The 16,345-nt window shown below is 40.8% G+C and overlaps 1 protein-coding gene across 2 annotated transcripts in view; it reads left to right on the plus strand.

The window, feature by feature from the left end:
- CUNH10orf67 (chromosome unknown C10orf67 homolog) overlaps positions 1–16,345 on the plus strand; it is a 136,757-nt gene that overhangs the window by 76,287 nt on the left and 44,125 nt on the right. The window contains exons 8-9 of one of the 2 annotated variants that reach the window (XM_040645326.1): positions 4,936–4,995; positions 5,636–5,815. The exons of the other annotated variant lie outside the window; for it this stretch is intronic. Of the exons in view, the coding sequence (XP_040501260.1) occupies positions 4,936–4,995; positions 5,636–5,815 (240 nt within the window). The remainder of the gene's footprint in view (positions 1–4,935; positions 4,996–5,635; positions 5,816–16,345) is intronic. 2 annotated transcript variants of the gene reach the window in all.

Below are 16,345 nucleotides of genomic sequence, written 5' to 3' on the forward strand. Positions count from 1 at the left end.
TTCTCCACAGTTAGGCCTTTTCCGTTCATTTGATTAACAATGTATTTTGATGGGAAAAGATTTTTTTTATCCTAAAGCCTAATCTATCAGTTATTTTCCTTTATGGATATCACTTTATGTATGCTTAGAAACCCTTGCCTACCCTGAAGTCAAGAAGATATTCTTTTATGTTTTCTTCTGAAAAAAAAAAAAAGACACCTTATCGTGGGGTGGGGCAGAGGGAGAGGAAGAAGCAGGCTCCCGGCTGAGCAGGGAGCCCAATGTGGGGATCAAGCCCAGGACCCCAGAATCATGACCTGAGCCAAAGGCAGAGGCTTAACCAATCCAGTCACCCAGGCGCCCCTCTTTTTAATGTTTTGTAACTATGTTTAGGACTTGCAATACAGTGTTGCATAACAGCGATGAGAAGAAGGGTTCTTGTCTCTTTCCCAGTCTTAGAGGGGGCAAACTTTATTACGTCATCATTAAGTATGATTTGGCTATTAAGTATTTCATGGCAGACATTTGTCAGGTGGAGGAAGTTTCCTTTTATTCCTAGTTTCCTGAGAGTTTCTTTTGTGAATGGCTGTTGAATTTTGTCAAATGCTTTTTTACGGCAGCTATTGAAATGACTATATTTTTTCCCCTTTATCCTGTAATATGGTGAAATACTTTGGTTTGTGAATATTGAAGCAGTTTTGCACTCCTGAGATAAACCCCTCTTTGTTTGAGCTTTCATACATTTTATACGCTATTGCATTCAATTTGTTAGTAGTATGTTGAGGACTTTTGAATCTATGCTCATAAGGGACATTGATCTCTAAATTTGCTTTCTTTGCGTCTATGTTTGTTTTCGGGTTTTAGTGTTACAGTTACGCTGGCTTCATAAAATGACTTGAGAAACATGTCTTCTCTATCTTCTGAAAACAATTTTAGTGGTGTTAGTAAAAAGATTTGTTATTTCTTTCTTAAATGTTTGAAAGACTTCACCAATGAAACTATCACAGCCTAGAGTTTTCTTTATGCAAAAGATTTTGATAATGGATTTATTTTCTTTAATAGCTTTAGAACTATTCACATTTTCTATTTCATTTTGTGTTTTGTTAGGTTGTATTATTCAATTTGTTCGCTTTACTTAATTATGTATTTGTTAGTATGAAAGTTGGTTTTCCATAACGTTCTTTTATTATCCTTCTAGTAATTCTCTGATCCTGAAACTGACTATACATTTCAGTGTAAATGCAGTACCTCCAGCCTTCTTGTGTTTGCATTGCATTTTCTTCAATACATGTATTTTCAACCTCTCTGTGTATTTCTATTTAAAGTGCTTGTGTTATAGACAGTAAATAATTGGGTCTTGCTATTTTATACATTCTGCCTATTTCTGCATGTTTAACTAAACTCTTCAGTCTATCAACACTCATTGTTATTATTGATAGGGTGGGATTTAGGCCTACCATTTTATTATTTGTTTTCTATATGTCCCCTCCAGGTTTTTCATTGTTCTTTCCTCTGTTCTTCCCCCACCCACCCCCCCACCGGCTGTCCTTTAAATATATTTTAGAATTCCAACTTAATTTATTTATTATCTTTTTTAGAATTTTTTTTTATTTATTTGAGAGAGAGTGAGAGAGGAAGAGAGGAGCAGAGGGAGGGGCAGAGGGGGAGGGAGAAGCAGACTCCCCGCTGAGCAGGGAACCTGATCTGGAGCTCAATTCCCAGACTCCAGGATCATGACCTAAGCCAAAGGCAGATGCTCAACTGAATGAGCCATGCAAGTGCCCCTAATTTATTTATTATTATTTTGGCTTTTTGCCTATCTTTTAGTGGTTGGTCTAGCAATTATAATTTATATCCTTAACTTTTTACCGTTTATTTAGAGTTAATTTAGGGCAGTTTCATGTAAAATATAGAAACGTTGAAATATATGGGTTTGTTAATATAGATTTATTTCTCCATTCCTCAAGTTAAAGTTGTTTTATGTGTTATATTTACATCAATATTACAGTTTTTGCTTTAAGCAGTGGTATGTATTTGAAAGAAATTAAGACAGAACAGTCTTACATATTGACCATGTCTGACATTCTACATTCCTTCCTAGAGATCGGAGGTTCTCCCTGGGATCATTTTTCTTCAGTCTGAGGACCTTCCTTTACCGTTTCTCATAGATCAGGATGTTAGTGATGCAATCCTTCCGTTTTTCCTTCAGATACTTCAATCGTGAAAAATATTTCCTATCAGCACAGAATTCCAAGTTAACAGTGTTTGTTTCTCTTCCATTCTTTCAGCACTTCAGAGACCTCATTCCACTATTTTTGAGCTACCATCTCAGTGTCAGTCTGTGTTAATAGTCTTTTCACGCGAGAACAGATCAGCAACATACAATTGTATGCTGAGCATTTGGGGATTTTACAGGCATTATGAACGTTATGTGTTATTTTTATTTTTTTTTCATAATAATATTTTTATTATATTATGTTAGTCACCATACAGTACATCCCTGGTTTCTGATGTAAGGCTCGATGATTCATTAGTTGCGTATAACACCCAGTGCACCATGCAATACGTGCCCTCCTTACTACCCATCACCGGTCTATCCCATTCCCCGACCCCCTCCCCTCTGTGGCCCTCAGTTTGTTTCTCATAGTCCATAGTCTTTCATGTTTCATTCCCCCTTCTGATTACCCCCCCTTTCTTTATCCCTTTCTTCTCCTACCGATCTTCCTAGTTCTTATGTTCCATAGATGAGAGAAACCATATGTGTTATTTTTAAAAACCAGGCAATTAGGGATGCCAGTGTGACTCGGTCGGTTAAGCATCCAACTCTTGATCTCAGCTCGGGTCTTGATCTCAGGGTCGTGAGTTCAAACCCTGCATTGGGCTCCATGTTGGCCATGGAGCCTACTTAAAAAAAAAAAGAAAAATCAGGCAATTAACTTGGATTCCATGTGCAAGTTCTGTCTCACATGCAGTGGATGGCAGCTCAAATCTCAATTCAATATTTGAGCCTTAGCTTCACTGCCAAGCATGATTCAGGCATCGGCTAGAGATTTGGGCAAATCTTATACACAGAGTTGGGGGCTCCACAGTCTGGCTTTCCTCGGGATTTTCTTGTGTTGGGACTTTCACTGGCCATGGTTGCCCCGAACTGTGTCTTCAGCAATCCTGAAAGGCTGCAGGTTTTCCATCATAGTTTTAGTTACTCCACCCAGACAGACTGGGCACTGCTCTTAAGCTAAAAGCCATTGTCTTCAGGTAATTTATATATATATATATATATATAATTTTTTCCCCCAGAGTTTATAGTTGTCATCCGTGGGAGGGTTGGTTTCATAGCAGTTACTCAGCCATGATGAGAAACATGACTCCACCCAAATTATGACTTCATACAATAAATATTACCATGTCACACCCAACGCTTAAAATTATTCATTGGTGTCCCATTGCATTTAAAGTAAAATCGAAGCTTTGCATGTTCTCCTTGATCTTAGCAAACCTGCCCAGTTCTTCCTAAATGCAGTGTTTCATGGACATCAGTTACTATCCCCCCAGACCTCAAGATTTCATGAGGCAGACCTGCTGTCTATTGAATTCTGCTTTATCTGTAGGTGAGAGATATTTCTGAAAATAGTTGTACTAGTGAGATTAATGATTAGAGGTGTATCTCATCATTGTTTAATTTCATAAAATTTGCCAGAATTAGAATCACTGGCATTAGTTATGGATGCATATGATGAAAAAATCTTAATATTACTGAAGCATGCATTAATAATATATTTTTTGCCTCTTGCAACAAGATGGATGGATCTTAAGGAAATGATACGAAGTGAAATAAGTCAGAGAAAGACAAATACCGTATAATCTCACTTATATGTGGAATCTATAAAAAATGAAAATGTGAACTTACAGAGAATGAATTGGTGGTTGCCAGAGGTAGGATGGGAAGTGGGTGAAATGGGTGAAGGTGGTCAAAAGGTACAAATCTCCAGCTATAAAATAAACAAGTCACGGGAATGTAATGTACAACATGGTTAACATCGTTAATAATATAAGGGGGTGCCTGGGTGGCGCAGTCGTTAAGTGTCTGCCTTCGGCTCAGGGCGTGATCCCAGAGTCCTGGGATCGAGCCCCACATCGGGCTCCATGCTCCACGCTGGGAGCCTGCTTCTTCCTCTCCCACTCCCCCTGCTTGTGATCTTTCTTTTTCTGGCTGTTTCTGTCTCTTTCAAATAAATAAATAAAATCTTTTAAACAACAACAAAAACCCCAAGATTTCCAAAAAATAAAAAAATGCTGTATAAGTTGCTCAGAGAGTAAATCTTAAAATGTCCTATCACTTATGAAAAACATCATAAGTGTGTGGTGATGGAGGTTAACTAGATTATTATGGCCATCATTTTGCAACATATACAAATTTTGAATTATTATGTTGTAGACCTGAAACTAATATAATGTTCTATGTTGATTATATCTTAATTATATATGATAAAAAGCCTTTTATGCCTGGAAACTAGAATTGACTCTTTAAATAAAAATTTCATCATTATATTATTGAAGTCTGGCTATTGAATTATCCGACATTTCTCCAAAACTTTTATAAGACCTGGGAATTGTAGCTATCATAATAATATCTGAAACAAATTAATACCACAAAAGCAAACAATCTATATTTCTCTATAATCTGTATTATGCTTAAAACAATGAACAAATGCTAATGCCTTTAAACATTTACAACTTTCTTTCTGTTCACCTCTTTTAAGTGTCTTTTTTTTCTGGGTACAAATTAATTTTCTCTTCTAATTCATATGCAACATTATAACCTCTGTTCTCATAATAGTGCTAACAGTGACGTGGTTTACAGTTCTCTTCTTTCATTGCTTGAGGAAGTTTTATAGAAAATTCACCTTTTTAATCTTTGCAAATGATAACAAATGATATGCACCTTCAATTTCACAGATTAATAAACAGAAGGAGGGCATGGAAATGAGGAAAAAGTTGGACAGCCTAGGCGGCAAGGTTTGCATTTAAATTTAAGTTCTTTTTTTCTTCTTTTATGCTGTGCAAGTCTTATTTTGACATCTGGGTTAAAGAATGTATACATACCGTATTGAGACTTTTCACTTTCCAAGATCTGAGTTTGAAGGAGAAAATGCTTAAAAGTGTGGATGGGAGCCCTCGAGCCCGATGACTGAGCTCCGTGAGAGGGGGTAAGGCAACAAGGCAAACGTGGCTGAAGAAAGGGCAAAAGGGACGTCCTGGTACACGGAGCCTTGGGCTCATGCCCTAACTCTTGAGAGTCCTGTCCTTCACTCCTACCTTCTGTTCCCCTAGCTTCCCACAAATAAGATACAGACCTCAAGCTGCCACATCACCCCACTCCTCAACACTCCCGCCTTTCTAGCTGCTTCCAGAAAACACGGATCTGTTGATATGTTTTTCTTAGTACAGTGGCATCAGTGGGTGGAGAGGAAAAACAGACCCAGCCGACACATTAAATCAGGCCAAGAGGGAGTGTGGGACTGGGAAAAGGACCAGACCCACGCCCTTTGGGACTGAAAACTTTGACCCTGCAATGCCAGCTCACGGGAGGAAAAGAAAGGGACAAGAATCTGAAGAATGAAATGAGAATAACCAGCTGCTTCTTTTTGTGTGCTAGAGCCCGAAACTACTCAAGGTGAAAGAAACTGTTGTGTCCCCATGGTCCTCACAGTCCAGGATTCCAGCTAAACCTAGAGTCATTTCAAGGCCCGACTCACCGTCCATCAGTGTAGCGACTGCAAAGACCAAGAAAGTGAAAACCCCAAAGAAATTCGCCAAGGAAGAGCAGCTGCCTGTGGTAAGAAGTGCTCCTATGGCCACACCCTAGGACGCCTGCATCCACACAGGGCCACCGTTCTGTTAGCACTGTCTCGGCCTCACGTCCAGCATGAGCCAGGCCGGCGGTCTCCTACACCAGGTGCCCCCTCCTCTCTGTGTGTGCAGCTGGGCGGGGGGGCTCTGGCTGCTCTCTCTACACCAGTGTGTCCTTGTTGGGCCCCTTGACTGCCCAAGAGAAGCCACCATCGCCCTCAACAGGATCATTTATTTAGCTTAGTCGCTAAGGCTCAGTGGGTCTCTATTAAATTAGCAAGATAGAAAAGCCACATTCCAGGCACAGTCTAGGGTGCAGAATTTCGAGCTCCTCACCGCCCACTCCCTATCAGAAACTTACTGAAAATTCCCTGAAGGACATGCAGCTATACGGTCCATTTGCTCGTAGAATCTAAGTTGACAACTGGATTAATTCACACCATCAGAGACAGGCGAGCACGAGTGCTACGCGATTACTCTCTTAACCCACCACCCCTCCAAATAATCAGAATGGCCTTTCCTGGACCCGAGGCGGTATTACTGGTCTGCATCAAATAGCGTGTTAAGAAGTAGCCCCGTGATGTGCAGCTCAACGTTGGCTTAGCATGTGGACACTGCTGAGACCCAGGCCCTCCCTTTATAATGATCTTATTGGCGAGCTTGCTTCTGCTGTGAGTTACGGGAATTGTATTTCTCTGAGCAACCAATCTAGCCAGTGGGCCCTGCGAATTGTGTAACCAGTCAAAACTCTTTTTCCATGTTGATTTTTAGAAAGCTCAGAAGCAGGTTGGTGACACAGAGAGCCAGGGTGTAGGTCTTGTTTCTGCACGTCCCCGTGTTCTTCCTCCTTCTCCCACAGGGGGCAGAATCTGCCTCGCTAAGGCTCGGGGCCTGGAGGAGCAGAGCAGGGTCGGGCTGCCTGTGTCATCCTTGCTCCAAATACAAAGGTACAGGCTTCTCACGCGGACTCACCGAGCAGACGGTCAAGGCTCCTCCGCACAGCGGAGTAACCGAGCAGGTAGACAGGGGCCCGGGTGCCCACCAGTGCCGGTCACCCCCCAGGAGCTGAGACAAAGCCTCCTCCTCCTAAAGCATTTCCATTTTGCAGAAAATTAGGAAGTCTGGACAACTGGAAACCAGTGTCATCTGCAAAGGAGGAGAATGACATGGGGGGGGGGGGGGAATTTGGTGCATGACTGACCAAGCACCTGGGTTCTAGAAGTAAGATGTTTAGAATGCAGTTCTTGGGAACTTTTTGTTTGTTTTTTCTGTGTTTGTGGAGTTTGGTTTGGTTTGTTTGTTTTTTGCTCACAAAAAAACACAAAAAAAACAAAACGAAACGAAACCACCCCCATGCCTGAGTGTGCAATGCTGCTGGCTGACCTGCATGGGTAGATCAGCCAGACAGGGTGACGGGTTCTATTCTAAGCCTTGGACTTAGGGAGCATGCGGCCTAAGCTGTGTCCTGTTCCAGAAGGTTCCATCAACTGCCATGAAATCAGGTCCCTTGGTGGAGGTGGAGTAGGCAGAGTCTGTGGTCCTAGCTCTCAGAAGAAGGCGGGAGGACTGCAGAGCAGGGTCGGTGACCGGGACAGAGCGATGGAACCTCTAATCCCAGGATGGCAGCAGCCGCGGGAAGCTGCCCCAGTCCCTGCAGCAAGCCCAAGGCCCTAACTAAACCCTGCGATTGCTGATAAGCCACTCCAGGGTCCTCAATTTCCAGTTGATATTGAGCTTCCAAGTTCACAGCCATGAGGGGCAGACATAACCACTGTTCTCACCCATGGAAGATGCACTGTAAAGGAGACACCAGGGCAGATGGGATCTCACGGTGGCGTCAGGTCAATGGGGTGTTCTGTCAGTGCCATAGTCTCTCCTTCTGACTGTAATGATTCTTATTTTGATGTTGCCAAAGCCTAACAGTGTGTCTTGTGGGCTGGAGAGACTCAGAAGTTAATGTGTCACCATAAGTAAAAGCTAGACCAGTGGAGGGGGGAGGTGACGTAAGCTGGTGTTTACATATTTGTATCAATTGACTCGATTTTAAAGGGAAGCATATTTTTTTCTGGTTCACCATTATTATTATCATATACAGTTTGGTTGTTCACAATTTTATAAATGTTCTTTATACCACCTTTCCTTGGGGTACAGTCTTCACTGCGGATTAACTTGATGTATTATGCACACGGACTTTAGTTTTCCTCTTTTTCTCTTTTACATCTTTCATTTTACTGAGGTAGCTGGACTTCTTAAAAATTGTCTTTAAAGGCTCTTGTAACATTTATCGCATGTAAATGACCAAACAGAGAGCTGAAGGAACTTTTTACATCAGTCATTTATCTTATCTAATTAATCATACTTATTTTTTGAAATCTGTGTCATTCGGTGGGAACAGCACACGTGCTTCACACAGAGGGGTACACGGTGATAAACCGAGTGTTCAGCCAGTCTGAAAAGCACGATAGGAACATTGCTGTTTGATTTCTATTTACGAAAGATTTCACAACATAAAATTTGTATTTGCACAGTGTTTTGTGTCAAGTTTATTTTTTGATATCTGGGAAACACTTCAAATACGAAGGTTTCGCATAACAAGGTTAGATCGGATTCCCAGGGCTTTTGCCCCTCCCCCACCCCAAGTAATTAGTTCATTAAGGTTGCACCCAGTAAATGCTTCCCGGGAAGACTTCTGAGCTTCCACGGGGTAACCTGGTCTATGCCGATGGAACATATGGTGTGTGCTTAGACGTGCAGAAAGCATCAGGACCCTCTGTGTGGGAAGTGGGACATGGACAAGTCAGTCATGTCCCCATTCTTAAAGTTCACTCAATACAAAGCAATTTGTACAGCGTGAAAGACTTCAATAAAAACTCTAGAACATGATTCTTTTCACATTTAAAAATTGTCAGGTAAAATATTTTTGCAATAGTTTTGCAATTACGATCGTATTCACCCTGCAAGCTAGTAATTAAAAAGATATATTAGAAGATAGAGAATGATTTTTATAGATCTATAGTATTATAGGCTACGTAAGTGAGGGGAAAAAATCTTTCTTTGTGAAATTGACCATTGCTCTCCTATGCAACCCTCTTATTTGATTAAATGGCACATGAAGTTTAAAATAAACATCATCAGGGAAGAAAATACTATAATCTGTTTATTGTTTCATTATTTCATGCTTTTTAACTTTGACTTTGCTTGGTGGAGCAGGCAGCTGAGAGATCTGCAGAGCAATGTGGGAAAGCCAGCATTTCGCTCGTTGTGGATCTGGCCACACTGGATGGCTGTTGAATGGTGATAAGATCGTCCCATGCATGGAGGTTGTCAAAGGATACTCCCTGTATTTTGGTCGATTTTGTTGACACAGAATTTTCCTTACTGTACTAGATCTTTCTTTTATCAAATAACTTTAAAATGTAGAGATTATTAAAATCATACACTATACTTATTTGTTTAATTTACAAAATCAAATATGAATTCATCTTTAGATTCTGCTCTCAGAGACCAACACGGGCAAGCTGAGTGCTATTATATTTACAAGTCAACTGAAAGGTGGCTTTTACCTCCTACGTTATCTTATTCTGAGTGGTTAGATGATAAATTAAACACTTTCAGTATATTTGGAACTTAAAATATTTTAGTGAAAATCACGTTCAATATTTGTTGCACAAATGAAAAATGTGTTTTGTTGAAGATCATATAATGGGTTTTATGCTTTGTCTTCTTGTTATGTTCTTGGGGAGCAGTGATAGCATTTTATTTGTAGACCTCATGATGTTTTAGGGTAATTTCATTAAGGACCTAAGATACAATTGAGGGAATCGGGAAAAGATAAATTGGAGATTTGTATCAATTTCTGTTCTTCCCTAGGCACTCTCAGCCAGGGGTAGTTGCTAGGTCCTGACCACATGTAATATCACCCTGGTGGTAACAGAAGAAGTGTCATCCTTGACATTCAGGTGCCCGCAGAGCAGCCATCTTGCCCCTCTTTGCATGGTGTTGTTTTATTCCATTTGCTTGCGTTTCAGCTGTGGGTTTCTCTCCAGTTCCTACTGGGAGTTGAGGCCACTCTTGAACAGCAGATCATTTAGCCAGAGTCCTGCTACTGTCCAGACTTGGGTCTTACCCCCATGAACATTTGACCTGCTGGTACTCATTCTAACTGCCGTTATTGCATATACAAATTCTGCTGCTTGGTGCCATGAATTCTGTCATGGAACTCACTGCCATAGGACTGCTTCAATATGGATGCTGGCCAGAGTCAAGCCTGAGGTAGCTGCACCCCCCTGAACACCGGCATTGGACTATTGGCTGCCCCCTTTGGATCTAACTCTATCAACTTGTCAGTTTCTCCAGCCCTGAACACTTTTGGTCGAGTAACCCCCAGCTCCCAGCTTTGTCCTCACACCCTGGGGATAATTTTACAATACACCAATTTTTTTTTTCTAAAGGAATGTAATTTCGTGAAAGATGGTACTTGAACTTTTCTTCATTTCATATCCCTTTGTTTTCTTTGCCTGTAGTCTCTGCTTGTTCATAAAAAGCCCCCTGAACTTATGAAAGTTATTTGTTTTCCCACGTGTGTTCATTTAGTACATATTACTCTTAACTTGCATATCTGATCAACCTTAGATAACCAGTGATATTTCACCGAATTGATTTAATGCCAACCAAACCCAGAGAGTTCTTAAGGATTGTTAGGTTATGCGATTTTATTAGGGAATCAAGGTATACTTTTATTCAGACTTTTAAAAATCTTGAAAATAGCTTGAAGATCTCCTTCACCAATTTAATGTGGGATCCATCCCTCTGTTGAATATATGAATATATATATGAGCATATATGAATATATAATAAACATAATAAATATAATATAATATGATATAATATAATATAAGAAGTAGTTACCTACAACAAATGCCATGAAGTGTTATGGAGTTCAGTGAATCCATTGGCTGAAAGTATACATATGGTGAGCTCATATTCAGTTTCATGCCACCAGAATTTTTTAAAAAGATTTATTTATTTATTTTAGAGGGAGAAGGGGAGAGAGCATGAGTAGGGGGAGGGGCAGAAAGAGAGAGAGAATCCTTAAGCAAACTCCCCACTGAGCATGGAGCCTGACGCGGGGCTCGATCCCAGGACCCTGAAATCATGACCTGAGTGGAAACCAAGAGTTGCCCACTTAACTGACTGAGCCACCCAGGCACCCCTGATGCCACCAGAATTGATTGGCATGAGCCTGAACAGCCTAGAGTGCAATTCTGGTTAAGATACATAACATTTCTATTGGTGTACGTGAAATAAGGCATAAACCTATTTTTTAACTTAATTGCTTATGTTAAGATTAGAAAGACTTTAATATACGGTTTTAGATTTTTATACAACCATTGGTAGAGCTAGGAGAACAAGTATTAGGAAAGCAATAACTACAAAAAAAAGAAAAAAAAAGATTTCAGACTGAAGCACCCAAATAACTGATTGCTAGGAGATCAAGAAGAAGTCACTGCAATTTTTAGGAAACTTTGGCAATTTCCTACCCCATAGCTTAGTCTCAGTGGTGAAGATAGTGTTTCTTAAGCACTCTCCAAAAAGTCATTGTAAAACTCATTACTGTCCATTCATCTTGCTTCAAATGCCCCTGGATAACCTTTTCCAATGTTGCCATCAAAAGCACAGTCCTTGGAATTCCTAACATGTTGTATCCTTCAAAAATTTTAAAGTTTAATATATTTTCATATTAAAAAACGGATATAATTGTCACAGGAAGATTTGTCAAATGCATTTGCATTTCACTTATACCATTTCTGGACCTTTCATTTCTTAATCTTTTTATTTATTTATTTTTTAAGGAAGCTCCACACGCCATGTGGGGCCTGAACTCACAACCCTGAGATCAAGGGTCACATGCTCTACCGACTGAGCCAGCCAGGCATCCCCCCGGAGCTTTCATTTCTTAGAGTAGATCTGAGTGATCTAGGTTTCCATCTGGTATCATATTCCCTCTTCCTGAAGAACTTCCTTTTGCAGTTCTTATAGTCGGGTCTGCTAGCAATGCATTCTCTCTTAGTCGGGGTCTGCTAGCAGTGCATTCTCTCTTAGTCGGGGTCTGCTAGCAATGCATTCTCTCTTAGTCGGGGTCTGCTAGCAATGCATTCTCTCTTAGTCGGGGTCTGCTAGCAGTGCATTCTCTCTCTGCCCCTTGCTTGAGCTTCTTGAGTTTGCGGTTTGATGTCTTTCATTAACCTCTGACCATTATCTCCCGTTATCTCTTTGCCCCATTCTCTCCCCCTTCTCCTCTTGAGACTCTAGTTACACATGTTAGACTGACACTGTCCCACACTTCTTGGATGTTCTGCTCATCGGTTTCAAACTATTTTTTTCCTCTTTGTGTTTCAGTTAGGGGAATTTCTTTCATCTTACCTTCAAATGCACTAATTGTTTTCCTCAGGTGTATTGAATCTACTGATGAGTCATCAGAGAAATTCTTCATTTTTATCTTTATTTATTTTTATTTTTTAAAGACTTTATTGATTTATTTATGAGAGACAGAGAGAGGCAGAGGCAGAGGGAGAAGCAGGCTCCCTGAGGAGCATGGAGCCCAATGCAGGACTCGATCCCAGCACCTTGGGATCATGACCTGAGCCGAAGGCAGACGCTTAACCATCTGAGCCACCCAAATTCTTCATTTTTAGTGCCCAAATTCTTTATTTTTAGTGTTATCTTTTTCATTTCTAATACTTCCATTTGACTCTCTCTCTCTCTCTCTCTCTCTCTATATATATATATATTTCATCTCTCTGTTGAAATTCATTATTTATTATCATCCATGTTGTTCACCTTTTCTCCTAGCTTCTTTAACATTTTAATTATTTAATTATAGTTATTTGTAGTTAATTATAGTTATTTACAGTTATTTTAAAGTCTGCATCTGGTAGTTCCAAGATCTGGGTCATCTTCGAATCTGTGAATTGCTTTGTCTCCTGACAATAGGTTCTTTTTCCCCTGCCTTTTTTCCCCATTTCATAATTTTTGATTAAACACCAAACATTATGTGCAGACTAGTAGAAATGGAAGCAAACAGTATTCACATCTGGAAACGGCCTGCCTCTTCTTACACCAGATTGTTATGGTAAGGGGTTGAGTCATCTAGCGAGAAGTTGAATTGAGTTGAGTTTGGTGGCTGTTGTGGTTCTTAATGGACTGCAGCCATGATGCTGCTTTCGCAGTGGATGTGTGCTTGGAGTAGGGGTGAGAGGAACAGTGCTTTTCTCTGAGAGCTGCTCCACCCTCAACTTCAGCAGAACCTGTCCCCTTGTGCCACAGAGGATGTCTTTCTCTATGCTCCTATCCCTCCCTCAGTAGTAGGCAGTTCTTGCTTGGTAAGTCCATAACTGAGGCAGAGAGGGTTCTCTCTTGTTCTAATCCAGACCAGGCTTTGGGGAGTGCTGTGTGCCTGGGCCTCAGAGGTGGGCTCTCTCAGGATGCCTGCCCTTCCTCCCTGTGGTGGCCTGCCTCTGCCTGTATCTGGAGCTAATCTTGGGCAGGAGTTTCCTGTCCCTCCACTTGGTATTGTTACAGAGTCTAAGGCCCAAGATAATTGCTTACCAGGGAAGGAGAATATTTCTTTTATTTTTCCTCTTACCATAATATGTCTTCACCTATGCCCTGTAACCAAAAGCTTTGCTGCCCTCGCCAGCAGTTGGAAGTTTTTCTTTCCTAGGAAGGAAAGCTCCGGGAGAAGTGGGTAGGGCTTACTCCTTACGCTTCTCCACTCATCACCTTCTTTGAGTCTGACTGGCCAGAGAGTTTGCTTCCCCTCTCCCAGGGACTTAAGACTTTTCCTTCTATCTCAGGGAAGGTACTTTTCTCTTAGCATCAGGTGATTCCCTCCTGAAGTCTGCACCATCAACAAGTGTCCTGCCCTGTCCTCAGTAATCCTCAGGAGCGTATGGTAGGAGATGGGATAAAAAGCTGAGAGTGAGCGTGAAGTCCCCTTGTAACATGTCCCCCCAGCTAGTTCAGCTATTCTGTTGACCCACCCTTGCTCTGCAGTGGTTCTATACATTGTAGCTTATTTTTCTTACCTGCTTGTGTTGCAATTGGCATGACTACTTCTGCTCTAGACGAGACTGTTTGTGCATCACATCTCCCAGTGGAAGGTCTTCCTCCTCTTTGGATTTCATGTTGCCTGGTTGTGACCTCAGTTCTCTGATGGGTCCAAGAAAGGGTGTGACTTTGTAGTCTACGTGGATTTTTCTAGTAATTAATATGACAGTGGCATATATTTTTTTTTTGCATCCTATGTGGGATGCCAGAAGTCTGAATTTTTTTATAAAACCTTCATCCATAATTATACCGAATTTTCTCAATAAAGAAATGTCAAAGAAGAAAGTAAAAAGAATTCTGCCACCCAGAGGTAATCATTAAAAACCGCTTATAACCATCCTTTCAGACAAATCTTGATGCAGATTTGCACACACAACGAGATATGGAACATCTTTCAATGTATATAATAAATTATGTATGGTATTTTACTCCATGGAGCTAACGTAATTTACTTAACCAATCTCTGTCAATTTAATAGCGCCTTCCAGAGATGTTGTTTCTATTCTTTTTCTAGTATAAACAATGGCTTCATCATCTTTGACAGAGACATTTCCATCACGGAAGAGTTTTGATTACAGATTTTTTAGATTAGTTTGGTAGGAGTATGTGTAAAGTCTAGGACGATCTGGAGCCAGGGGAGGAGGCCTAACCCACATAGACTTTTGTCTTGAGACTTGCATGTAGCCTGGATCAGCCTGGATTCTGTAGGGCTTTGTAGCCCCATCACCTGCCAAGATGTTTGAGAGTCCCCTGGCAGACAGAAAGTGGCACCCTTGGGGCACATTAAGTGGGCCTTGGGCTGCATCAAATGGACACTTGTCCTATTTTTTTTTTAAAGATTTTATTTTTATTTATTCGACAGAGATAGAGACAGCCAGCGAGAGAGGGAACACAAGCACGGGGAGTGAGAGAGGAAGAAGCAGGCTCATAGCAGAGGAGCCTGATGTGGGGCTCAATCCCAGAACGCCAGGATCACGCCCTGAGCCGAAGGCAGATGCTTAACCACTGTGCCACCCAGGCGCCCCGACACTTGTCCTATTTTTGAGAGAATTCCCTAGCTTAACAATTTTGTTGGAAGAAAATTCACCAGTGATATATGTAGATAAATATTTTATTTTTCCTTTTGGCCTTTTCAATGATTAATGCTTGCTTGCATAGAGTCTCATATTTTATTTCAATGTTCCTAATTCCCCAGTCTCTTTTCTCCAAATTGCCAGCACACAGGCTGGTTCTCCTCTCTTCATGGGCTTGTCATTCTCCCCACTCCTCCACCAACCAGCATCCACTGGGACATACTGGTGTTTAAAAATAGTTGTTTGGCTTAGGAGGTAAAAGGAAAAAGAGTGTTAATGTAAAATCAATCATTAATGAAATTTTAGGGACAGAAGATTATTTTTCTTCATAATGAGATAGAAAGATTGTTGCAATAGTAATATATTTAATGGTTTAAAGAAGAGGCAAGGGGGCGCCTGGGTGGCGCAGTCATTAAGCATCTGCCTTCGGCTCAGCGTGTGATCCCGGCGTTCTGGGATCGAGTCCCACATCAGGCTCCTCCGCTATGAGCCTGCTTCTTCCTCTCCCGCTCCCCCTGCTTGTGTTCCCTCTCTCGCTGGCTGTCTCTCTCTGTCAAATAAACAAATAAAAAAAATCTTAAAAAAAAAATAAAATAAAGGAGAGGCAAGGAGGCTGTAAAGCCCAGAAAGAATGGCCAAAGTTTCAGCAGAGGGACCTTTGTGGAAATTAGGAGAAAGAAGGGACTGTAATGACTCTTCCTTGACAAGAAAAGGAGAAACTGGATCTTATAAGGAATATGGTTAATCTTGTGATTAATAAACGTAATTGCACGTCTTCTGTTATTACAAACCTTGGCCGTTGATTCCTAATTTAGAAGATGAACATGTTTGAACATGTTTTCAGAGCTAAAAATAGAAAACAAACAAGAATTATAATCTCTGTTATAAATGAACCTGATTTCCTAATTTTATGATTTTTTGGTTATATATACAAATTCAACAGAAAACGAGAACTATTTATAATACATTATTTCTAATCACAATTTTTGGTTATTTTTATAGTTATTCAATGGACATTTTCCTACTTCGGAAGTTATCTACTTTCATATTAATATTGAGATTCATTTTCACCTCTGTCTATTGTTTAGCAGTCCAGTGTTTGCACCTGTCAGCGGAAGTAGCCCCATCAGGACCAGCACGCATATTCCAGAGAGAGTGGGATGTCAGCAGCTGACAAAACAAAATGACAGTTTAATGTGCACGGAGCCAGGATTCAATATAACATCCTGTAGTCAAGTTGAAAATTCAACTTAAACTGGAGAGCAAACACTCTAGTCTACATGTGGTGTTCTTTTTTTTTTTTTTTTTCATGAAAAGAGAAGCTATCTTCGTCA

The sequence above is a fragment of the Ursus maritimus genome, unplaced genomic scaffold (assembly GCF_017311325.1).
Source record: "Ursus maritimus isolate PB19 unplaced genomic scaffold, ASM1731132v1 scaffold_31, whole genome shotgun sequence".
In the NCBI taxonomy this organism is placed as follows: Eukaryota; Metazoa; Chordata; class Mammalia; order Carnivora; family Ursidae; genus Ursus; species Ursus maritimus.